We start from the raw sequence: 25,679 nt of genomic DNA, 5'->3' as shown, positions 1-25,679 counted from the left end.
GCGGAGGCAAAGGCTGGGACTCCTCCTGTTCCCCCCGCCCGCTCGGCCCCGCCCCGCCCCGCCCCGCCCCGCCCCGCCCGCTCGGGCGATTCCGCTGCCGGCGCAGCAACGAGCTCCCGGCAGCCCCGCCCCTTCACGCTCGGCCCCGCCCCACCCCTCCCGCTCGGCCCCGCCCTTCCTGCCCGGGTGGTGCCGCCGCCTGCGCAGACCTTCCTGAGCTTGTGTGTGGGTCGGCCTGCCGGGATCCAGGCTCCTAAGTGTCTCAGCCCTTTTCTCTTGGTCGCCACTCCACGACAGGGGTGCCGGCATCAGGAGGTGACGGGCCAACCCGAGCGCGAAACGCGGTGTGTGGGTCTGTTGGCCTTCCAGGAAACAGCAGGACCTCAGGGCCAGAGAGAAGGCCCTTCGAGGTTCCACCTTGCGGAGACTGCTAGCCTGGGGCTTGGTCCCAGAGTGGAGGGCCAGAAAGCACTTGGATGGACATCTTCAAAAGTAAAGCGTGTGACATCAAGGAGCCAGCCACAGAAACAACCTTGCTGCATGTGTACACAGCACTTTGAAATTTACAGAGTATTGACATAGCGATGGCCTGTGTGATTCTTCTTTCGGTTTGTCTAACGCTGTTTGGGCCAGTCACGGGGTCTTTCCGTTTGGGGTTTCTGTGCCTGGCGCTCTGCCCAGAGACCTGCCTTTTCCTGCGTCTGTTTCTAGCTTTCCACTCAGGGAAGTTCTGTGAGTCTTCCCTGACCACCAGCCACATTCAGTCATTGAACAAATATTTACTGAGCACCTACTGTGTGCCACGTACTGTTCTGAGCACAGAGAATCACATACCAGGTGCCGCTTCTGTTCTCTTTTAATGGTAGTACTTACCACTGTATGGGATTAATTTATTTTCCTGTTTATTTGACAATCTGTCTGTCATCATCCCCACTAGAACTTAAGAACTCTGAGTGTAGGGGGTCTCGGCTACCTTGTCCTCTGCCGTGTGCCCAGCCCCGGGGACTGTGCTGGACACTTGGTAGGTGTTCAGAATTTAATGAATGCAAGAATTGCTCTTTATTCCTCTGGCAACCTTGTGAATTCTCATCATACCCATTCTACAGGACAGGAAACTGAGGATCAGGTCCAGGCTGTGCAGAAGCTGTAGAGCTAATGAGTGCCGGAGCCAAAGCCAAAGCCAGAATTGCCACAAAGCTCTTTCTCCTGGTGAAGACAGCCCAATACCATGAATGGAAAAGGCACTGGACAGGGTCAGAGACCAGCTTCCAGGGCAGAGCCGTTGACTCATGCCCCTTGTGGAATGCTCTATGCTTCCAGCTCCTCATTGCCCCACTGGCCAGTAATCGTTAAGAAGAGCCGCTCTACCTACCTACAGGGCTCTTGTGAGGGTCAAATGGGTCAATGGTGTGCACTCTTCAGGGGCTTAGGGGCTTATACATGATCATGCGGGTTTTGTGCAAGATGGAATAGTAATAACCATATGGAAGCGGACGCCAACAGAAAACCTTCAGGCAGCCCCCCTTTGCTCAACGTCTGGTGGCCCCTTCCAGCAAGATTGTGTGGAATGATGCTGGACCAGGCACCACTCCACACAGTGATTTTGCCCGGTCTCTAATTTGCTTAGAGACCCTTTGTTGAACACTCTTGACTCTGGACACTGGATCCAGTTACAGCCATGCCCACTTAACCATTCTCACCCCAGCCACCCCCACGGAACAGCACACAGGACCTAACCCATAACCAAGGCTACAGGTAGGAAAGGTGGAGAAAAGGTGTTTACCCCTCTGGCATAGGCTTTTGAAAGTGTTGAGGTTTGGTGTTGTGCACTGAAGAATTTACTTTCCTCATCTGTAAACTGAGGATAATTATGGCCTCCGCAACCTACAAGGATTGTTGTAAGATCTGATAAGAAAATAAAGGATTTTTTTAATCGATATTTTATTTAAAATATCGATTTTATTTATCGATAAGGATTCGATAAGAAAATAAAGGGAAAGTGCTTTGAACAGTAGCACGCAAGACACGCTCAGAAAAAATAAGCCATTACTCTCGGTAAACATCGTTTCTACTAAGACGGCCTCTATCAGCTCCTCCCAGAGGAATGTTTAGGGGGTTGTGCTGGAGGGAGACGCCTTCTCATACCCACTACCTACTTCAACCAGAATTTACTGAAAGTTGGTGAGGTTCTATAGCCATTGCAGATACAGCCAGGGAAAGAACCAAAGGATTTCCAGCAAACACATGGCGTTTGCATTCTAGTTTATGGGGGAGAGGCGAGACGGACAGGAATAACAAATAGATAATCTGCCAGGGAGCGGTGTTATCAAGAAAAAGGGAAGCAGGGTGAAGGGCACTCATGGAGGGGATGCTATCACAGTGGTCAGGGAGGCTTGCTGGGGACATTGGAAGTGAGAGGAAGCCAGCAACTGCAAAGGTGTTCAAGGGGGAATGTGCTTGACACTTTCAAGGAAAAGGCCAGAGGAGAGAGCTGGGGGGGGGGGGGGGAGGGGACGGGGCGTGGGGGAACAGACGAAAGTAGGGAGGCAGTGAGGGCCATATATCACCGTGAGCTTTGTAAAAAGCTGATGCTGGGGTCACCAGATTAGAGCAAATAGAAATACAGGACAACCCAGTTACATATGAATTTCAGGTACACAACAAATAAATACTTTTTAGTGTGAGTATGTCCCACTGTTACCCAAACCATACTTCTATTAAAAAATTATTCCGGGGCTCCTGGGTGGCTCAGCCGGTTAGGCGTCTGACTCTTGATTTCAGCTCAGTTCATGATCTCACGGTTTGTGGGAGTGAGCCCTCACCCCGGGTCAGGCTCTGTGCTGACAGTGTGGAGCCTGCTTGGGATTCTCTTTCTCTCCTTCTCTCTCTGCCCCTGCCCTGCTGGTGCTTTCTCTCTCTCAAGATAAATAAATTTAAAAAAATTCATTGTGTATCTGAAATGTAACTGGGTATCCTATATTTTATCTGACAATTCTACTTGAGCCCGACCCCCAGAGATTCTGATTCTGTCGGTCTGGGGTCTGCTCAGGCATAGGCATTGTTCACAACCTCACTAGGTATTTCTGATGTGTGCTTAGCTGCAGAGACCACTGATATAGGGCCTTGCCTATGGATTTTATTCTGCATGAGATGGAGAATTGTAGAAGGTCCGGGGCAGTGATATGACATGATCCCACCTTTTAAAAGGATCCCACTGGCTCCTTGCAAGGACACGGGGGTAATCGTGAACACAGGCAACTGGTAGGAAGCTATTGCTATAACCAGGCTGGGGAAGGGGCTTATCTCTGTTGACTGCCCTCTATGGGCTAGGCACAATGAAAGCGCATAATGGAGGCATAGATTCCTGAGTCTAGTCCCAGACCCATTCTATTTAGAATTGTGCAAGGGTATGGAAGTCTGAGAATTTCTATTTTTAACAAATTCCCCCTGATGATTCTGATGATCAGTCAGGTTTGGAACAACCAAATGATTGGGTTTCATTCTCCCCAAAATTGTAACCATGGATACTGTTTAGGGAACACTATCCTGTGGCTGATGCTACATGCTTTCCATACTTACTTTATATCATTCGATCCTGTGCAGTTGGTACCGTGATTAGCCCCATTTCGAAGAGGAAGGGACTGAAGCTCAGAGAGGTTGAATAACTTGGCCAGCGTCAACTCTCTGCAAAATGGCAGAGCCAGGATTCGATCCCAGACCCGACTGATTCTGCTATCCTGTCTTTTCAGAGGCTTAAATATCAATACAGGTTCAGAACTATTTAGATGACTTTCAGATCACGAATCCTCAGCAGGAGACGGCTCCTTCACTATGTCCAATAGATGTCTGTCCTTCCAGGATGTAGGTGGGACTGGCCTGGCATTGGTGTTTGTTGAATGGAACTGAAATATGGGGGTGATGTCACTGATGACAGTTACTCATCCCTTCCTATAAAGTATGCTTATGATGCCCTTATGCTGAACTTGAGACTGAAGGACCCAGAAGAATGTTTATGGTCACTTCTTTCCTAACAACACTCGGAAATAAATAGGGCTCCCCTGGGGAGGAAATGGACCCACCGTCAGAGGAGGCCCACAGTGGAGGGTGCTGCAGATGGTCTGTGGTTACCATGGATATTGTTATATTGATGAGCAATCCCTTGTTTGCATTTCCAAGGCATCTTTGATCCAGAGAATTAAACATCTTTTTGTTAAATTGGACCTTCAGTTGGTCCAATGAATTGGAATTGGCTAAGCTAAGCAGCAGGAGGTTGGGGTCAAAGCCGCTTGGGTTAGTATTTTCCCCCATTGTTCCTGTGTGTTAGGTGATCATTTCACAGTCCTCTGTCTTATCTCTTATACAGAGGCTTGGGTGACGCCCTCTGCCTGCTTCTTATCTAAGAATGCTTTGCACTTGCCCCTGGTCTGATATTTTCTAATGGATCAGACCCCCATCATCAGTGGTATGTGAGGTAACTTTAGCGGGCACATGAACTTACATGAACCTCTTGGATCATACATGAAAAAGTTGTTCCCTTCAATCCTTATTCCACTGAAAACATAGTTTAATGCCATTGCATCTTTTTTTTTTTTTTTTGAGGTACAATTTAAAAACTTTTTTTAATGTTTATTTATATTTGAGAGACAGAGAGAGACGAAGACACAGAATCCGAAGCAGGCTGGAGGCTCTGAGCTGTCAGCAAAGAGCCTAATGTGGGGCTCGAACCCACGAACCATGAGATCATGACCTGAGCTGAAGTTGGACGCTTAACTGACTGAGCCACTCAGGCGCCCCAAGGTGCAATTTTTTTAATGTTTATTTTAATTTTGAGAGAGAGACAAAGCACAAACAGGGCAGGGGCAAAGAGAGAGGGAGACACAGAATCCAAGCAGGCTCCAGGCTCTGAGCTGTCAGCACAGAGCCCCACGTGGGGCTCGAACCCATGAGTCACGAGATCATGACCCGAGCTGAAGTCAGATGCCCAACCGACTGAGCCACCCAGGCGCCCCTCATTTTTTAAGTGTTTAAGAATTACTTCCTATAATGCAAAAAGAAATTTTTTTTTAATGTATGACAGTGACCTATTTCTTTTTAAAACATTAAGCACAGGGGCACCTGGGTGGCTCAGTCAGTTGAGCGTCCCACTTCGGCTCAGGTCACGATCTCACGGTTCATGAGGGTGAGCCCAGCATCAGGCTTTGTGCTGACAGCTCAGAACCTGCAGCCTGTTTCAGAATCTGTATCTCCCTCTCTCTTTGCTTCTCCCCTGCGAGCACTCGGTCTCTAAATAAATAAATAAATAAAATAATTAATTAAATAAAATAAAAAACATCTTAAACATTTAAAATCAAAAATGAAACATTAAGCACAGAAAAATGGGATTATTTAAAAAAATAATAGTAAAAGTGGCATGCAGACATGGTAAAAAAAAAATTCTTAATTTCCTTCAGGTTGACTTCACCTGTAGGAAAATCCTCCCCATGGGCTGTCATGATGGTTACCAGCCAGATGGGCGGTCTTCCAGCCACTCCGCTTTCTCTCACTAGTCTTTAGAACGTACGTTTCCAAAGGATGGTAAGCCACTGCTATGACTATCAGACGTTGACCAGCACGGTGGCCCACATCATGACATTGATGACTTATGGAGCATAAAATCCAGAGGGAGGTGGTTCCATAGTTGGTCCGGTAGCTCAGTGATGTCATCGACGGCCTACACTTTTTCCACTTTTTCTCACCCTTGGCACGTTGGACCACTCTGTCCTGTGGTCCAAAGATGGCTCCCTCGGGGGCACTCATCCTTCAGTAGTTATGTTCAAAAGCAGAAAAGAGGAAAAAGGGAGCTCTCCTCGTGGGCCTTTCCTCATGGGATTCTCCCCCACGGTCAGGGTGGAAACGATTTCCCAGAAGCCCCCTCGTTAGGATCACATGTCTGGGTCACATGACCATCCCAGGCTGCCAGGGACTCTGGGAAAGGAAGGATCTGGCATGGAGACTGGCTCAGACCCCTCTAGACGGGAACAAGCCAGCCCTAACATTTGTGGGGCTCCGGGCGAAAACACAAAATGATAAATGAAACATGTCCAGCCCGATAGATACGCCTTCAGAACCACGCGGAAGATCAGGCGTGGATTTCGAATCCTTCAGCTCCTTGGGGTTCCGTGCCAGGATGTGGCTCCTGGCTCACTGCCCATCCTCCATCTCCCCCATCCCATACCACATGAGGTCTCACACACAGGTGTGTGGACACTCCAGCCTCCACATCTGAGCTCTGTCTGCCCCTCCCACAAACAACTGCTCTTGGCCACTCCTCAAACCTAGGTGACTGCACCCTTGGGAGAATGGGTCAGGGAAGAGACTGACTCCTATAGGCTGGAAGTGAGCTCAGGGCTGTTTGGACAGGGGATATCGGGGTACTAGGTATCCACAGTGTGGGCTTAGGTGGGCACAGCTTCTTGGTTTTGTAATTCCTCTCTCCATTGGGATGGGCATGGCTGGAAGAGGGTCAGAGTGGGGCTCTCTGAAGGGTGGGGCACGGAGCAGAGACTGCTCTTGCCAGTATTGATTGGGCACCCTACACCCCCCCCCCAAATCAGGTTTCTCTCAAGGCAGGAGGGACAATGGCTGTTGAGCAGGCAGCCCTCAGTGTCTGTCCCTGTGTGAATTCAGTGGTCTTAAGTCTTACTGACTCTCACCTCTCTAGGACCTAACCCAAAGCCTCGTATTTGGCAGGTGCTAAACAAATACTTTCTGAATGGTTGAGTGCATGGATGAATGAATGAATGAATGAATGCTATTTGAAACTGTTCTTTATCCCCCTCACACAGGAATGGATGCTATTGAAAGCCAGAGTCTAGAAGGGAAGCCCTGAGGGAGTTTGTTCAGGGTCCAGGGCAGAGCAACAGCCCCGAACTCCTGACATCTTGTCTGCTGTATGCCCCCTCCACACCATGCTCACCTCCAGTGGACACTTCTTCGTCATGCGTGCGGCCACAGACTTCTCTCCGGGGTTTGTTGCCATTTCAGACTTTCTGGGCTGCTAGGAGCTCTGAGTGCTCCCACACCAAGCCCTCCATGCCCAGTATTGGACCTCTGCCACCTGGGATATGGGGATGCCCCCCCCACCATCACGGCCTCCTTCCTCCCCCTGACAAATCCCCAACTCAGACAGGTCTGCTCTCTGCCCCTGACTATGTTGTGTACTAGCCAGCTCCATGCTTGCCTCCCATTTCCTGCTGCCTGCGATACTCTCATTCAACCCATTTTTTTCTGGCTGTTCAAATCAAATCCTTGATTCAAGACCCAGTCAGTTCCCGTAGCCTTCCTGAGGCTTGCCTTGGCTGCCCCAACCCCCTTCCTCCTGTCTGCCCTAGGAACTCACCGATGCTGTGTTCTGCCCCAGACAGTCTTCCATTTAACACTCAACGGAGGTCACAGGCCTCACCAAGCACTGGCTTTTATGTTGGGGAAGGGAAGAGGAGGTATTAGAGAGGATTGGCAGAGAGCTAGGACTCACCAAGACTGGTGATCAGGGAAGTCAGGACATGAGGCTTATCTTTTTGCCAGCCAGAGGCTACGTGGCCTCCCTCTTGTCTGCCTCTCTGTGACTTTCAACTTCATTAGTCACTTGCATCCAGCTTCCTACCTTTGACATGCACAGGGCTCCATATCAGCTCCTTAACTTTCACTGCACGTGACCTCGTAACTCAAGCACGTGCAAATGAGTCAGGGTTCCTTTGGTTACAAGAGAAACAAACCAGTCAAAATGGTGTAAGCAAAGAAAGGGGATTTATTGACTCATGTGACTATTGAAAACTCCAGGGGAAACTCAGGTTTCAGGCATGCCCGACCCAGGTACTCAAATAAAATGGTTAGGAACTTCTCTCTATCAGGGAGAACGCTGGGCTCAGCTTCCCCCTGGGTTGGCTTTACCAGTAGAAAAATCTGTCCCTTAGGGGAGCCAAGACAGACACCAGAAAGTCCAGACAAACATTCTACCAGCTTAGCAACTCTGGTGGAGAAAACACCCCCTCCAGGTAGTGCCAGTAAGATTCCTAGAGGGAGCTGTCACTGGCTCAGCCTTGAACCAAACCCTGTGGCCCGGGCTAATGATGCTTTGATTGGCAGGTTTGGGACACATACTCTCCCCCCAAATACAAATATGGTATTATTATCATCAGAAGCCACCTGGACAGAGATTAGGTGGGGAGGAGGCAAACCCCTCAAAGAGACCTCCAATAAGGTGGAGGTTGACCTCTAATGAGCTGGAGTCAGGGTGGGGGATTGGGGTACACGCCTGCTGCTCACATAGGTTCTCTACGGGGCCATCAGCTACTGTCTGTCTTCTCAGTGCCCCTCATCCTTCTGCAAATAGCACCATTCTTTGAGGTCCTTCTCCTCTCTCGTCACGAGATTCCATTGGGGCTGCCAGTCACAGCCCTGCTGGTCACGGAGGGCATGTGACCCAAGAGGACCAATCAGAGTCCTTCCTTGGGATTTGTCATCATTTACCAAAGGAAGACAATTTGTCTGTTTCTGGAGGTGAAGCTAGGAAGACACCGGCAGGAGATGGTCAAGTCTCCAAGCTAATGGAAAAAGCTGGTCAGAGAGAACAAAACCCAAGTGCAGAGAGAAAAGGAGACAGAAATGGGGAAGAGTAGTCTGAAGGAAGAAGGCCCAGGCCCTAATTTCATCGTTACCAACGCCCACCAGGAGACTGCCTTTGCCACCTTTTGGTTACGTGAGCGGTACATTCATCTTTTTGCCTAACTAGAGCGGTTCATGTTTGCGTAATTGGCGTGTCCTCTGTGCCAATACACCTTGCCAGGTGGTCTCTACAGGTGTTCTTGTTTGATGCTCACTAGTCTGTGATTATTTCCCCTTTTTATAGATGCGGGAACTGAGGTTCAGAGAGTTTGAAATAAGGAACTCATTCATACAGCCGGTAAGTAGCCGAGTCGGGCCTCACACTGGACAGACTGTCTACGGAGCAACCCATAAAGCTCTATATAACGCTGGGTGAGCCCTTTAACCCTGGGGCACACATCTCAGCGTGGGGTTAGTCCTGGAAACCAGTTTCACACTGAGTCGTTGCCCTCAAACCGCTTAGACTCCACAGCGTTGTTACATTGGGCTTAACTGATTTTTAAACTATGAAATATGCACAGAAAAGCACATACACGATGTAGGCACTGACACCCCGGGCTTTAAGTCTTTAACCTGTGAAACGGGGATAATAATTCAGTAATTGTCATATGATTGTTGCAAAGATTATTTAGGATATTTAGGAACCGTGGATGATGAATCTAACGCCATCTCTAACGTAACAGGCACTTTTGGTGGGGAGATCACTGGGCTTCTCCGAGCCTCCATTTGCCACCCGTAAATGGGAGAGGTAGGATCTAGTCTTAGGAGTCGATCAGACCTGACTTGAACTGACGTTGTCAGTTCCGTGCCACAAGACTCTGGGCAAGCTGTTGGCTGAACTTGAAGTGGCCCCGGCTGAAGAGTACAGGGCCAGCATGGGCCCAGGGCAGGTGTGGTATAGGTTCCAGAGTTTTCTGAATTCTTCAGAGACTTCTCTACTGACCCGGGAAATATTCCTCCCTTTTAAAAAGGTGATTTCAAGATATTCAGAGAAGACTACAAAGTGCATAAGAACAGCTCCGGGCAGATTCAGAAACTTGGATGTGATTTCTCTTTGAATGTGTTCTATGCTGTTCCTGCAGCCTGAGAAATGGCAGGCAGGTCCTTCATTCCTGGAAATGCTTTCCTCTGCCACAAAGAATTCATTGCTCTAGCAGAGGCTGAGAAACTTCCTCCGGGCATTTGAAAGGAGGTCGCAACAATGAACACGGGCTGTCAGGTGAGATGAGCAAGTGCCTATGTGTAAGGAGACGGGTGGATTCCCACAAGCCCCTGCCCCCAGCACCCACTAAGTCAGGAAGCTGTAGCCACATGGAGGAACCCCATCTCTTCTTAATTCTTCACCCTTCATGCACCCACGTACCACGAACGCTCATGATATGCCTGGAACGTTCCATCAGATACAGCTAAGTGACTCAAAGTCCAAACTCTGGAGTTGGACTTCTGCGGTGCACTCCTGGCCCTACCACGGCCTCCCTGTGTGATCTTGAGTAAGTTACTTAATCCCTCTGTGCCTCAGCATCCCTGTTGGTAATTTGGGGGTAATAACAGTACCTCTCGTACAGCATACCTGATGGCATATGCAATACGCTTTACGTGGTGCGTCCAAGTCACGTTAGCAATTATTTGGCTAAGTGTTGTTGGACACGCTGCTGATGCTGAGGCCGATAACAGAAGAGGTGAATTCTAGTGCCCAGGCTTTAATAGACTTCCTTATCAATAAGATCGAATAACATACGATGAGCCTGTTAGTGCCTTCTAGAACTCAACCCATATCTTTCTCCTTGTCTTCTCCCCGGCTTCTTTAATTCCTTGTGATCCCCAGTGCCCAGCCATGGATGACTTCATTACTCACCCAGCAACCCTATGAGATGTAGGTGCGGTGGCTTGTGAATGGTGATGCTAGAATCAAGCCAGGTATGTCTGACTCGAAGGCCACAGAATAGGGAAATGGTCCAGTAAGGATGAAATTTGGCCTCTCCCTGCCATTCCTAATTCCCAAGCACAATTCCTAAGTGCACAGTTCTCCACCAGACTGGCCGGTTCTGGACAATTCTCCTACTCTGGACCGGCTTCACCCCATTGTCAAGGCCAGTCCCCTGCCTGCTGTCATAGTGACCAGACCCCCCGAAAGCCCACTCACCCACCAGGGTCACTGATTGGTGATAAAAGCAGCCCGTTTGGACATGGGATTCTCACCCAGTAGCACTCCGAATCCTCATGGGGGCTCTGGGAGGTGTGTGGCATCCTTCTCCACTTTATAGGTGAGCCAAGTGAGGCTCAGAGAAGTCCTGTAACTTCTACTGGTCACACACCAGGTCAGACTTAGCTTTGAGCCTAGGCCTGCCTCTCTGATTTCTTCCACATCCAGGCTTTTGCAGCCCTGCCTGTTTCCTCCGTTCTCTCCCCCGGCCCCGGGACAGCCTGCACCAATATTGGCCTCTAGTGCTCTCCATGAAGATACTGCCAGGGGCCAGAAGGTGGTTGGGACCAGCTGGGCTTCAAAGTGGGTGGAGACAGCACTGTCAGGGCCTCTTTCCCTGGGGGTGGGGGGTGGGGGGGTGGAGGGCACACTGGTTGGGGGCCATGTGCCCACACAGCTTCCTGCAGGGGAGGTTGGGGCTGGGTAGTAAAAGTCTCTCGGAAAACCATTGCATTTTTATACTTCTGTGTTCTCTGTCTTTAGCATAGACATCGCATGACATAGCATGACATTTAGCATAGACGTAGAATGGGTTCTGGAATTCTCCGGCTTCTCTGTGCACCTGATCACTGGAGTTCAGAGGATCCTGAGGTCAGTTCCCTGTTTTCCCTTGCAAGCCCACAGACAGCAGCCACCCTTATGGTTGTTTCAGAACTGCACGCGAAGGAGGCAGCTTAATGGAGCAGAAAGAACGCTGCATTAATTCCTTGGGGAGCTCTGGACGCAATTGGCTGTGCGACCTTAGGCAGATGAATTTACCTCTCTGATCCTCAGTCTCGTTATTGGCAAGGTGATTTCTACTTCATAAGGTTGGGCTGAAGATTCAGCTAGATGACGCATATGAAGCAGTGCAGCGCTTGGCGCATAATAAATACTCAATAAACATGCGCCCGCCATCACGATGGTAGAAATAGTGTTGCCATTAGCAACTGAGACCTCGGTGCAGGTTTTCTTCTTGGTGGAGGGTCTAAGAACTAGATGGAAGGTGAGTGGAGGCGAGTGGGGAGAGAATGTTCTTTCCCTATCCTACTGGCAACCATCCCAAACTGCACCTGCCTGAGGCCAGCTCGGGAAATGTGGAACAGTTTTCATCATTTACTCATCCTGGGCAGACAGGGTGTTCTCCACTTGACCCAGGGCTGAGTGTGTGGGCACACGCCTGTGTACACACACTCACACACGCTCTCAGCGTGAGGAGCAAATAAGGCCAATAGCACGGGTGTCCCAGAGTTGCCGTGGAAATACCTTTTTAAGAAAAAAAGGAAGGCACCCAGACTTCAAGGACAGCTAATTGCACACGTACTTATATTTTGAGCTTTCTTCGTGTGAATTCGGGGGCGAGGTGACTCATGTCCACCGTTCAGGGACCCAGTAGTGCTCTCAGCTCCTGGGCTTCAGGGGTCTTAGGAGTAATCCAGCCCAATTAGCGCATTTCAGGGAAAATGAAACTCAGGCCAAGGGCCTTGCTGGACAAGACATACCCATGGGGCCAGGATCAACCCTTTGTGCTCTGATGGCAGAGTGCTCTTGTTCCTCTCTGACAGAGGTACGGTCTCCAGGAATGAGCATCCGGCCAGGAACTGTCATCTTACCAGGAGGAAGGGGGCAGTAGGGAAGGACCATGCATTGTCCTCAGCGAGCCCCTCTGAGGTTTCAAGTCCGCTTCCCAATTACGAGGCCTTTGGAAGGAAACAAGGTATCATCTCCCGCCCTCCACTCACCGGCACCCCCAAGGGTCCCCTCTGGCTGAGACGTCTCCCTCCAGCAGAAGCCTCCTCTGTGTCCCAGAGCAGCCTTTCCGACAACCGGCACTGTCAGGGCGGGCGGGAAACGTGGAGTTATTGTCAAGGACAGTTGCATTTATGGGGCATCTTATCTTTATGACAAAAACTCAGACAGGAATTGAAATGCAATAAACCGGGAAAGCAACACCCGTACAGAGTTGGTTCTGTAGCATGAGACCGTGCATCTGCTGGGCAGTGGGGTCTGCTGTTTGGGGGGTGGGCGCCGTTAGTCCTTGTAACCCCGAGATTCTCTGTTAAGCCAGAGCCCAATGACCCGGGGCTGGGAAACCTGGTGGGGCTGCTGGGAGCAATTCCTAGATTCCCCTGCATCCTCTCCCCGCCTCCCCAACTCTGCCAACTAAACGTGGGACCCCCGGCCACCCCAGAACCGCTCCCGCACACAAATTCTCCCCCTCCATCCCTGGGGGTGATCATGGGGACACTGAAGCCACCGGGCCCTTTGTCAAGATGGATGGGCATGGGGTGGGCAGCCCAGGAGGACTTCCCGTGGGCTCCGACTTCCCACGAGGAAAAACGTGTAACGGCCACAAATACGAACAAACTGCCCCAAACGCCAAAGACCAGACAAAGCGAGAAAATCAAACCAGGCACGTAAACTGCAAAAAAAGGGAGTCTTGTTCTACTTGTTTTTGCAATAACCTCATCCAGGCATCTGAAGGAAAACCAGGAGCATTAGCGTCCGAGGAACAGGAGGCCCCTTGTGGCCAAGTGGTATGGGCCTCCTCCCCCACCCCAAACAGACAGAAGTCTATCATCCAGGCACGTAGTTCCTGACCCAACACAGCCCTCCGGCTTTGGCTTGCAAGTCCAGCTGGCATTTAATCCCCCGAGGGAACCAGCCTTAGTTCGTAGCCCCTGACCCTCTTCGTCGTGAGCCTGATGGGGCCCAAGAGTCCGCAGGCGCCGCCCGCCCGGAGTGCACTCAGGCGATGGAAGCGATCTCGCTGTGTTTCTGTTCTCTGCAGAAAAGCGCCCCGTGGGGAGGCCAGCAGCTGCCCCGGCTGCTCCAGTGACAGCAGAAGAGGGAGGGCACCAGCAGGGCCAAGGTGATAATGACGGCGAGCACCCACCGGAGGATGCCCGGGTAGAAGGGCAGGATGAGGGCGACGAGCAAGGCCAGTAGGAGCAGGTGTGCCGCCAGGCGCCGGGCCGCCACGCGGTTAACACTGGCCTCGTCCTGCCCTTCCTCTGCCACCCGGCCGGGGTGCCTGGCCGTCGAGGTGGCAGAATCCGCCAGTCCCTGAGGACAGAGCCGCACCTCCGGCCGGACCAGCCGCCCCACCACGGCCTCCTGGTCACGCAGGCTGCAGATGAGGCCCCCAGGGACGGCGGTGGCCTGGCGGCACAGTGGGCAGGTGACGGACCAGGCGTCGTTCTGGATACACAACAGGAGCTTCAGGCAGACGGCACAGAAGGGGTGCTGGCAGGCCAGCAGCTTGGGTGGCCGGGCACAGCTGTAGGGCTCCCGGCACACCAGACACTCGAGGTCGCCCTCCGTGGAGCAAAGATAAGCCCTAGCAGGGCCTGTGGCCTCCGTGGCGGTGGCTCCTGTGGAGACGCGCTGGGGCTCGGCGCAGGCCATTCTGGGCACGGAGTCAGCGGGACGTGGCGGCTGGGGGCTTGGGCATTGACCGGGGAGGAGGGGGTCAGCCAGCGCCGCTGGGACCTGGCTGCCGTCTGACCTCAGGCTGGACGTCTCCTTGTCCTTCTCGGCAGGCGCCTGGTGACAGCAGCCGTCTGGCACCCCTCTCCCGGGGCTGCTCAGGTTGTGTCTCGTCTTACGTCTTCTCTCTAGTTATTATTATTTCTCTTCTTGAAACCTAGGGTTAATCAGTAACTTGTGGGTCTGGAGACTTTGAATTGCCAAAGGGGGCAGGGCCCGCGCCGTGAATCAGGACTTTCCTGTTGAGGTCAGGAAACCTCAGATGCCAGAGGAGTACCGGCAACATGGTGGCTTATGAGCCTTGAGACGCATTCGAATCCCCCCCGCCCCCCCCCCCCCCCCCCCGCCTCTGGAGACTTTAAAAATACAGATCTCCAGGCCCCAGATTCATCCGGCAGGTCAGGAGGGGAATCTAAGAATCTTCAGGCACCGTTAACAGGCGTCTCGTCATGATGCTGACGAAGGTGGACTGGGGAACCCACTCGGAGAAACACCACCACAGCCGGGTTTCAGAGGACACCTTCCAGCTGTCAGGATCAGTGGAAAACGGTTTGTGCCTTGTGCACATTTGCAAACAGGTGGCCCCTGAAGAAGAGAGAAGTGAAGGGAACAGAATTCTGAGTGGGTGGTGGGTGGTGGGTGGTGGGAGGGGCGGGGAGAAAGCCCAGGTCAACACAGAAAAACCAGAACCCGAGCAGCTCATGGGTATTTATTTAGTTTTTTATTTATTCTTAAATGTTTATTTGTGTGTGTGAGAGAGAGAGAGCACAAGCTGGGGAGAAAGAGACGCTCCAGGCTCCGAGCTGTCAGCAAGCACAGAGCCCGACGCCGGGCTTGAACTCACGAACCGCGAGATCACAACCTGAGCTGAAGTCGGACGCTTTAATCGACTGAGCCACCCAGGTGCCCCCAACTCATGGGGCTTTAGCACCTGCTGCTGAAGCCAGCTCCTTTTTAGTCACAGCAGCTGTGTTAACAGCTACGGATTCATGAGCATCAAACTCGTGGCCTGCTTTGTCGCCACACAGCTGACGACAGGTGCCATTTGTTGTTAGACACGTGCATACCCAGTAGTAGTAAGAACAGCCGCCATTTATTTGGGATCACTTTGAGCCAAGCCGTCATCCGGGGGATCCTCCTACGCAATCTCCTGGCATCCTGGCACAGCCTGTGAGGGGGCCCACTGTGAGGCCTGGAAGCAAAGACGGGGTGTGGTCAGGGCAGGCCTGCTGGCAGCTTTCCAAGTGGACTCCCATGGGGCCAGGGCCTTGTGGAATCTACCGGTACCCAAGGTCGGTTTCCCAACCTCGCGGGTCCGGGAGCTCAATCTCGTCAGCTCGTGCAGAGGCCACTGGCCTCCGGGCAGCCGACTCCACCCGCCGGGACGCCTGTGGGACCGACCGATGTGAGCCGTATGGCAGTTGAGAAAACATGATCCCACTACTTTGCCCTGAACATCAGAGGGCGAGGTGACACAATCCAGTCCTCAGAAAAACGCATCACGTTGGCCTCACCGACTCCAGAAGGACGCACTGACTGGTCCTTTACCGCTCATGGTACCTGTTGAGGTCCACGCAGAGTCTAGCTCTTCGGATTCAGCTCTTTCCTCCACCCCAAGGGGCAGGCACTGCCTTCCTGCTTCACCCCATCCACCCCGCCCCACCCCACACCCCCCGCCCAGGCCTCTCTGTCTCTGAAATCCAATCCTCCAAATCCCAACTTTGCCAAGGTGTTTCTTCTTGGCCTTCAGTTTGGCGATGGGTTGTTCCCTCTTCCCTTTCTGTTCCCCCACCGCTCCTGACCACTGTCATTCTGTATGGTTCCCATTCGGTGCAAGGGGGCAGGTGATGTGCTTCAGAGCAGACCGATCAGCATTTTCCACTCTGTTGGCTGCGGCAATTGCTTCAGACACCGGCAGGTGACCTAAACCAAGCCAATGAGATTCAACTCTGGAAATTCTGCTGAGAAGTTTCTCTTGCCGCTGGGTTTCCAAGCTGAAGGATGGAACTTTGGGGCTGCTAGGACCACAGTGTGCAGAGAACCTGCCTCAGAGTAAGGCCAGCACAAGAGAAAGAGGAGCAGAGAGTCAGAAAGAGCCCTGATGACACAGTTGGAATGCCTGGACCCAGCCGTACCTGCGGCGAGAGCTCTATCTTTGGGTTTTTTAGTCATACTGGCATACAAAATCCACCCCGATTTGTATTCTTAGGCCAGCTCAAGTTGGATTTCTGTCCCTTGCATGAGAAAGGCTTCTCAGTAACACAGCAGAAGATGAAGAAAAGGAGCCTTTACTTGCTGCCTGACACAGGGTCAAGCATCGACAAGACAGTCAGCCTGTTCATGGCCAAAAGGGAACTAATGCTGCTAATGTGCTACGATGCTTAAAGGGACTCTGTGTCTTTTTGATGCTTTCACCTGAATCGTATAATACTCCGTTCTATTTGCTAGACTAGCAGGGGTTGGGGACAAGAGGAGGAAAAATTTGTTGAGCTGCATTCATTTATAATGAGAAATAGAAAATCAGGTGGACAACACAGTGATGTCAGCTTGGCCAGAGCCCCCTCTCTCTGCTAGCCAGCTCTATAGAAAGCCAAATGATCAGGAAGTTAGCTGGATGAACTTGACATCAGACCAAGGAAAGCTATTTAGGGCTAGTGTCTAAAGAATAACCTTTTGATATTGTTGGGTGGCCACCATTAGGAAAATATATTGGTTATAACAGCCCAACTATTATAGAAGAGTATACAGTAGAACATAAAAGCTCCTTTGACTACCGCCCCCGCCCCCTCCGCAAGGATGACAGCTTTTAAAAAATTTTTTTTACATTTATTTATTTATTTTAATGTTTATTTATTTTTGAGAGAGACAGAGACAGAATGCGAGTGGGTTAGGGGCAGAGAGAGAGGGAGACACAGAATCCGAAGCAGGCTCCAGGCTCTGAGCCATCAGCACAGAGCCTGACGTGGGGCTCGAACTCACGAGCTGGGAGATCATGACCCGAGCCGAAGTCGGACGCTCAACCGACTGAGCCACCCAGGCGCCCCAACTTTGTTTCTTAAAGGCACCTTGGCTTAACTATCCTCTGCACTTTAGAGTTGGACATCCAGCTCCTGTCACTTTATGAGCTGTGTGACCCTAGGCAAGTCCTTTCAACTTCACTGGGGCTCAGTTTTTAATTTGATTGAATGGAGACAGTCACACTGTAGGGAATTGCAGGAGACTACTTGAGCCCCCTGCCTCCGTCAAACCCTGCTCAGGGGAGACCCAGTAATGCATTCGCCTTGCTTTAGTCGCCAACCGTAATGTCACGGATCTCTCCCAGGGACATGGAGATGAGACGCCCGGGTGGTCTGTTGAGCCAGGAGAAGTGAGTGTGTGCACTCGCCCGAGCGGAGCCTGAAGCACATCTAACTCAGGGGACGCACAGAATGTCTCTGGAGACTCAGCCTGTGGAATTCAGCCAGGATTCCTTCTCATGCTGTTCTGTGTTCTGTTTATGCTTGCTGTGCTATTAGACTTTGAAAACGCAGAGTCCTTCCAAATCTTCAAGTAAAATATATTTTGTAACTGCTGTACCAATCCGAACTCATTAATTCTTCATGAAACTCTGTTTTCCTATTTGAAATGTCGTTTCTTTCGTCCTGTGGGTTCACGCAATGTCCCCCCCCCCACCCCCACCCACCCGCTCCACCCCAGGGCTATAAGGAGTTTGATACGTACAGCCTCAGTGGAGGTCAGACTTTTCACTGTTGAGCGGGGAAGCCAAAGCCAATTCTCCCGATGGACCACCTGGGCACTCGGTGCAGGTAACCGTAGCCCCGCGCCCTGCAAAGACGTTGCTAATCTGAGCTTTCGGCCCTGTCTCAAGTTCACCGGGGAGGGAGTGAGAGAATAGTGATGTCTTGAGGTCAAACTGGAGAAGAAGAGTGTGAAGAAGAGGTGTCCTTATTTTGTTGCGAGAATAGCAGACCACCTGAAGCCTAGGAGACGCCATGGCCTTAGACCTCAGATGGCCAACTGGACTAAACGCCTGGCTCAGACAGAGTTCCCTTGGAGTACAGCTCACCCATTCCTCCAAATCCGCGTGGCTCACACCATGGGCCACGGATCTCTGGCTTTCTGTGAGCTTCTTCCGAGGTACTCCTCAAGAAACTGGCAGTGGGCGGAGAGGAGGGTTCCAGAGATAAACTCGGGAAAGAATGGGTTCTTCAGCTGAACTTGGAGATGCACGTGGATGCTGGAGTGTTAAAAGCTCTTGAAAATCCCCTTGTTAGAAAACCTGGTTGATTGGGCTTAATCCTGATTTCATCTTGAACTCCTCTACCTGTGGAACCTTTTCCCCACAGAATGCTTTTGAATGTGCTGAGAAGCAGTTCGGGAAATGCTATTGGGTCAAACTAAACCATTAGAAAGTTGCATTTGCCTCTTGTGTTTTCTCTTTTCTTTTCTTTTCTTTCTTTCTTTCTTTCTTTCTTTCTTTCTTTCTTTCTTTCTTTCTTTCTTTCTTTCTTTTTCTTTCTTTCCGTCTTTCTGTCTTTCTCTTTCCTTCCTTTCTCTCTCCCTCCCTCCTTTCCTTCCTTCCAAGTAGGCTTCTACCAAGCATAGAGCCCCACATGGGGCTTAAACTCACGACCCTGAGATCAAGAGTCGGACACTTAACCAACTGAGCCACCCAGGCACCCCTCCTCTGTGTTTTCTAAATGCTCTCACTGAGTTGTATTTGGGATTATTTTCTCAGCTTTTTTTCAAAGGACGCTCTAAGAAACAGGCCTATGAAACCCATTACTGCATGTCCATTCACAGGTGTGGCCAGGGACACCCGTGTATGACACTACTCAGTGTCACCCGTACACACACGTGTGCGAAATTTTCTTTTTTGGGCCAAGTGCTGGAAAAGGCTTTGTTTCCTCTGAGGGCAGATTGTGTCTGTCCACGCTCCCTAGATAGTCCAACCTACACAATTGTGGTTTCCCATTTTTGCTTTGGCCACCAGGAAGCTCAACCATAGCGATCGTGAAATATCACAGTTGGCACATGGTGCTGCAGTCCCCTTAGTGTGCGTTTCCTGTTCTAGCTTGTGGTTTACCCAGTCCTGAGGTCTAATGTTCAATCTTTGTATTTATATTTGATCTGTATATATATATATTTGTAAGTAATTCCAAAATGTTTGTGCAAAGAGGAGATGTAGAAAAAGAGAAGAAAAGGCATGAAGCTAGAAGAACAGAGGAAAAATTGGTAAATACAGGATAGACGGTGGAGGCGGGGGGGGGGGGGGAGCGTGTGGGTGTGTCACGTGGCATTTCTCGCTCGAAACGAAACCCCTGGGCTCTTGCCTCTTTTGACTCATGCTGTCCTGGATACAGGAGCCTGAGACAACGTGTGCCTATCTGAGAACACCTCTCCGCTTTGTCCTCTGTTCACCACATTCCAGGGAGCACAGACCTGGGATCTGGACCCCTGGGCCGTGTGAAAATTAAACCTCCCAAGCATGGCCTGGGACCCATTAAACTGTTGCGCGGCGTGATCAGCCCAAGGTCAGGAGGCTGCCAAACCAGCCTCTCTTTCTCCTCCACGATGTCCAGAATCTTCTGGGAGATTCTGGGAGGATCTTCTGGAATCGTCTGGCCTTCGCAGAACCTTCTTGGGAGAATCTAGACACTGGACTAGAAATAACAGAGGCTCCTGGGCCCTTGGGCTGTGAGTCAGCGGTGGGAGGGTTATTTCTGAGCAGACTGTCAGGTCAGACAGACCTGCGTTTACATCCGAGCTGGAGTAGCCAACTTAACCTCTCTGATTCTTAGCTTCCTCATCTGCCTAATAACGGGGATGAAAATAGTGTCTGTGCCAGGAATCTTTTGGTCATAAGGGTCAGGAAACTCAACTTCAGCTAGCATAGCCCACGAGGAAAGGGCTGTGTTTGGGCTCACGTGACTGGGAAGTCCAGGGGCGGTCTGGCTTTGGGTAAGACTCAGTTAGCTGTGTGGCTTTCACAAGAGCTACCATTCGTTGAATGCTTTCATTGGCTCCTCACCACGCACCTAGGAAATATTTCTACTCTGTGGGTGAGGAGACCGGGTTGCAGAGAAGTTAGGTGGCCGTACGTGGCTGGCGGTCTGGCTTCTGCACCCGTGCTCCAGCCACCAAGTTAGATTCCTCCTTTGCCGGCAACGCATGAGGAGGAACGTGTGTCTTTAAGGGTAAAGAAAGAGCCCCAAACACCCGGCCCTGCCTATGCCGGCACTCCCACCGCGCCACTGCGATCTGTCTTGAGCCCCACGACTCATCTCATGAGCCCCTTGGTCCTGGTGTTTGTCATTAGCCACCAGGACTCCAGATTCCCAGGGTGCTCCTTGTCTTGGGTGGCTAATCTCCCCAAGACTCTGTTGTGCTCTTTCCTGCCCCCTTCTCCCACTCATCCCCGACTCCTGAAAACCTTCCACTGTGCCCTCTGGAATTGGGTTACCAGCAAAAATCTCCATATCCTGACCTCTTCCCTGGATGTTCCCTTTGCCCACACGTGCTAACAGGAACCCAGCTCCCCCTGGGGATTCTGCTGCCCCTTCTGCCTCCTCTCAGGAGGTGGTTGTTGCTTGTCTTGGCACCCTTCTACTGAAGGGCTGGAGGTGGGCAGGTGTCCTCTTCGCTCATTATCACCACATGTAGCCCCTTCTCCCTTCCCTCATCCCCAAGCCTCTTAGCTTTGGACTTCTGTCATCGGAGTCTACTGTCTGCTGTCATCTGCTGACTTCTGGCTCATTCCTCTCGTTTCCCAGCGATCTGGGCTCCTGGCTCACTGTTGCTTTTCCCCCCTGACTCCAGTCTGAATTCGTGACGGTTGCCATATATGTGTGGATGATCTTTGCAAGCCCTGGGCCTCTCAGTTCCTTAACCACCCCACCTCCCGTGATCCTGACTCCCATCCAACCCAACCTCTCACTCCCCTGACCGTGTTTTGTTTTTACCAATAAGCCACCATATCAGTTTTGTGCAACCAGATCTCCACCTATGGCTTCCTGTCTTTCTATATCACTTTCTTTAATATCCAAACTCTGACAATCCTTGGACATTGGAACCTCCAGTGTTCCTATCAGGGTTTTATGGCCCCTGGTCTTTAAATGTCCTCACCCCTCTCCTTCCCCAGCTACAATTCCATGGTCAATAATAACAATCACTTGACTTCTTGATAAAATCCAACTCTCTACCTGTTCTGTGCCTGTCCCAGTGAAGCTAACCAAGGCTGGAGGAAAACACACAACCATGCTGAGCATGATCTTCCAATGGGGCTTTCATGTTCCCCTCTACTGTGAACTCGATCCCATCTCCTTGGGTCTGGCCAAGGACAGGGCACAGGCGTTCTCTTCTCTCTTTTGTGCGACATCACTTTTCTTGCGTCCTTCAAGATCTTTCCCCAAAGCATAAAAACATCTATTATTTTTCTTACAAGTTCTTCTCAAGTGCACATGGAACATTTCTCAGAATAGACCATATATTAGGCCATCAAACAAGTCTCAATACATTTAAAAGGACTGAAGTCATATAAGGTATGTCCTCTGACCACAATGGGATAAATTTAGAAATCAATAATAGAAGGAAACTTGGGAAATTCACAAATATGTGTTAATTAAACAGCATATTCCTAAATAATTAGTTGGTGAAACAAGAAATCACTCGAGAAATTAGAAAATACCTTGACTAGATAAAAACAAAACCACACTGTCCCAAAAGTTATGGTAGGCCTTTAAAGCAGTACTTAGAGGGAAATTTATAGCTGTAAACATCTGTATTAACAAAGAAAAAAATAACAAATGAATTACCTGCATTTCTACTTCAAAAAAACCCACAGAAGAAGAAAAAGAAGGAGTAGGAGGAGGGTGGCAGGGGTGGGGGAAAGAGGAGGAGGAGAAGAAGAAACTAAACTCAAAGAAAACAGAAGGAAGAAAATAGTGAAGATAAAATGAGATAAAAGGTAGAAAAATAATAGAAAAAATTAATAAAACAACAAGATATTTCTTTGGAAAGATCAATGAATTCACAAAACTTCAGCTAGAGTAACCAAGAAAACAAGAGAGAAGACTTAAATCCCAAAACCAATGAATAAAAGGGGACTACTACTGACAGTACATAAATAAAATGGATTATAAGGAAATATTATGAACAATTGTATACTGTCAATACATCAGAAAACCTAGATGAAATGGATAAATTCCTAGAAAGACACATGTTACTAAAACTGACTCAAGAATAAATAGAAAACCTGAATAGACTTATAACAAGAACAGAGATTGATTGATACTCAAAAAAATTCTCACAAAGAAAAGCATAGGGCTAGATGACTTCACTGATGAGCTCTATTACATGTTTAAAGAAGAATTAAAACATGGGGTGCCTGGGTGGCTCAGTCAGTTAAGCATCTGACTCTTGATTTTGGCTCAGGTCAAGATCTCATGGTCATGAGATCGAGCCTTGCGCGGGGTGTGGAGCCTACTTAAAATTCTCCCTCTCCCTCTGCCCCTCCCCATTCTCGAAAGAAAGAAAGAAAGAAAGAAAGAAAGAAAGAAAGAAAATTAAAACCAACTCTTCCAAAATATGTAAGTATGGGGGGGGAGAATACTTCCAAACTCATTCTCTGAGGACATATGCTTCCCTAATACCAAAACTAGACAGAGACATCACAAAGAAAAAAGTAATAGACTATACACCAACATTCCTTATGGGTATAGATGCAAAAACCCCCAACAAAAAAATAGCAAACCAAATCCAACAGAATATAAAAAGAATCATACACCATAACCAGCAGGGATTCCTCCCAGAAATGCAAGATTGGTTCAATATAAAAAGATCAATTAATGTAATACACAGTTTTAATAAAATAAAGAAGAAAAACCGTATGATCATCCTATAGTTGCAGAAAAAGCATTTGGCAAAGTTCAACACACTTTCATTACGAAAACACTCAGGAAGTTAGGAATGGAAAGGAACTCCCTCAATTTGATAAGGGCATCCACACACACACACAAAATCTATCAAGGGGCGCCTGGGTGACTCAGTCAGTTAAGCATCTGACTCTTGATTTTGGCTCGGGTTATGATCTTGTGGTTTGTGGGTTTGAGCAACATGTCAAGCTCTGGGCTGGCAGTGAGGAGCCTGCTTGGGATTCTCTCTCTCTCTCTCTCTCTGCACCTTCCCCACTCTTTCTCTCTCTTTCTCTCTCTCTAAAAATAAATAAACATTAAAAAAACACAACGTATGGAAAACCTACCTCACTTTCTGTTTTTGTACAGAAATTTACAAGCTGATTTTGAAATTCACATGGAAATGTATTGGACCCAGAATAGCCAGAACAATGTCTAAAAAGAAGAATGAAGTTAGACGGCTCAGTTCCCAATTTAAAAAATTTTTTTAACTTTTATTTATTTTTGAGACAGAGAGAGACAGAGCATGAACGGGGGAGGGGCGGAGAGAGAGGGAGACACAGAATCGGAAACAGGCTCCAGGCTCCGAGCCATCAGCCCAGAGCCTGACGCGGGGCTCGAACTCACGGACCGCGAGATCGTGACCTGAGTCGAAGTCAGACGCTCAACCGACTGAGCCACCCAGGTGCCCCCCGATTTTAAAACTGACACAAAGCTATAGTAATCAGGAATATGTGATACTAGAGAAAGACAGAGGTAGAGTTCAGTTGAATTGAGAGTCTAGAAGTAAAATCATACTTTTATGGCCAACCGATTTTCAATGAGGATGCTAAAACAATTCAATGGGGAAAAATTGTCTTTTCATCAAATGATGCTGGTTCTACTGGATATCCACGTACAAAAGAGTGAGTTTGGACATCCTATGTGAAAATTAAAGTCAAAATTTATCAAACCAAAATGCAATGTTTGAAACTATTAACACTCGGAAGACCACGTAGTTGGGAATCTTCATGACTTTCGATTAGCAATGGTCCCTTACATAGGACATGTAAAACACGGCAACCAAAGGGGGGGAAAAAAAACCAAATAATTTGATCAAAATTGGACACTGTGTGCTTCAAAGACACTCTCAGAAACGTGAAAAGAAAATCCACAGAGTGAAAGAAAACATTTGAAAGTTCTATGTCGGATAAGGGTTTAGTATCCAAAACACATAACCAACTCCTATGACTCAACAGGAAAAAGACAACCCAGTTAAAAAATGGGCAAAGGAGTAGACATTTCTCCACAGAAGATACACAAATAATGACCAATAAACATATGAAAAGATGCTTAGTATCATTAGTTATTAGCAAAATGCGAACCAAAACCACAATGAGACATCACTTCACATCCACCAGGAAGCCTGTAATAAAACAGGCAGACAGTAACTGATGTGGGGAAATTGAAGGCCTCGTAATTGATGGAGGAAAAGTAAATCATACAGATTCTTCCGAAAACATTTTGGCAGTTTCTCAAAAAGTGAAACAGAATTACCACGTGACTTAGCAATTGCACTCCTGGGTATATACTCGAGAGAATCAATAACATGTTCACATAAAAACTTGTAAATGAGGGACTCCTGGGTGGCTCAGGAGTCCATCATGAGGGTCAGTTAAGTTAATGAGGGTCGGTTAAGTGTCTGACTCTTGGTTTTGGCTCAGGTCACGATCTCACAGTTTGTGAGTTCGGGTGCCGCATCAGGATCTATGCTGACAACGTGGATCCTGCTTGGGATTCTCTCTCTCTTCCTCTCTCTCTCTCTCCCCGTCCTCTGCTCACACTGTCTCTCTCAAAATAAATTAAAAAAAACTTAAAAAAAAACTTGTAAATGAATGTTCATAGCAGTATTATTCATAATAGCCAAAAAAGTGAAAATAACCCAGATGTCCGTTAACTGATAGGCGAAACATGGCTTGTCCTTAAATGGCATATTATTCAGCTATAAAAACGAATCAAGTCATGACACGTGCTGCAACATGGGCAAACCTTGAAAACACCGTACTAAGTTAAAGAAATCAGAGAGTAAAGGTCACATGTTGTTTGCTTCCATTTATAATGTCCCAAAAAGGCAAATGTGTAGAGTCAGAAACTATACTAGCGGTAGGTGACAGGGGATAGGAGGAGGAGGAATTTGGGGAGTGATTCCTAACTGGTCTAGACCTTCTTTTTGGGGGGTGATGAAAATATTCTGGAATTAGATAATGGTGATGTTTGCACAACCTTGTGAACATCCTAAAAAACAATAAACTGCGCTTTAAACTGGTGAATGGTTTGGTATGTGAGTTATAGCTCAAAAAAAAAAAAAAAAAAAAAGCAAGACCTAAGTTTTCACTGTTGGAGAAGGAAGATAACACACACGGAAGGGAGAAGACTAGAATAAACTCTGAGGTTTTGAATCGGAATTCAAGGTT

The 25,679-nt window shown here is 49.1% G+C and overlaps 1 protein-coding gene across 1 annotated transcript; it reads right to left on the bottom strand.

Moving 5' to 3' along the window:
• Positions 1-13,223: 13,223 nt before the first annotated feature.
• On the bottom strand, positions 13,224-14,497 carry RNF186 (ring finger protein 186). Its single transcript, XM_058718865.1, has one exon. The coding sequence runs from the start codon at positions 14,231-14,233 to the stop codon at positions 13,574-13,576; it is 660 nt and encodes a 219-aa protein (XP_058574848.1). The 5' UTR covers positions 14,234-14,497; the 3' UTR covers positions 13,224-13,573.
• Positions 14,498-25,679: the final 11,182 nt, after the last annotated feature.

This window comes from Neofelis nebulosa, chromosome 2 (assembly GCF_028018385.1).
Source record: "Neofelis nebulosa isolate mNeoNeb1 chromosome 2, mNeoNeb1.pri, whole genome shotgun sequence".
Classification (NCBI taxonomy): domain Eukaryota; kingdom Metazoa; phylum Chordata; class Mammalia; order Carnivora; family Felidae; genus Neofelis; species Neofelis nebulosa.
Note: the sequence above shows the minus strand (reverse complement) of the source record. Positions and strands in the feature narration are given on the sequence as shown.

What these genes read in the sequence shown, in the direction of transcription:
- RNF186 (XM_058718865.1), bottom strand. Translation starts at nt 14,233, where the DNA reads ATGGCCTGCGCCGAGCCCCAGCGCGTCTCCACAGGAGCCACCGCCACG.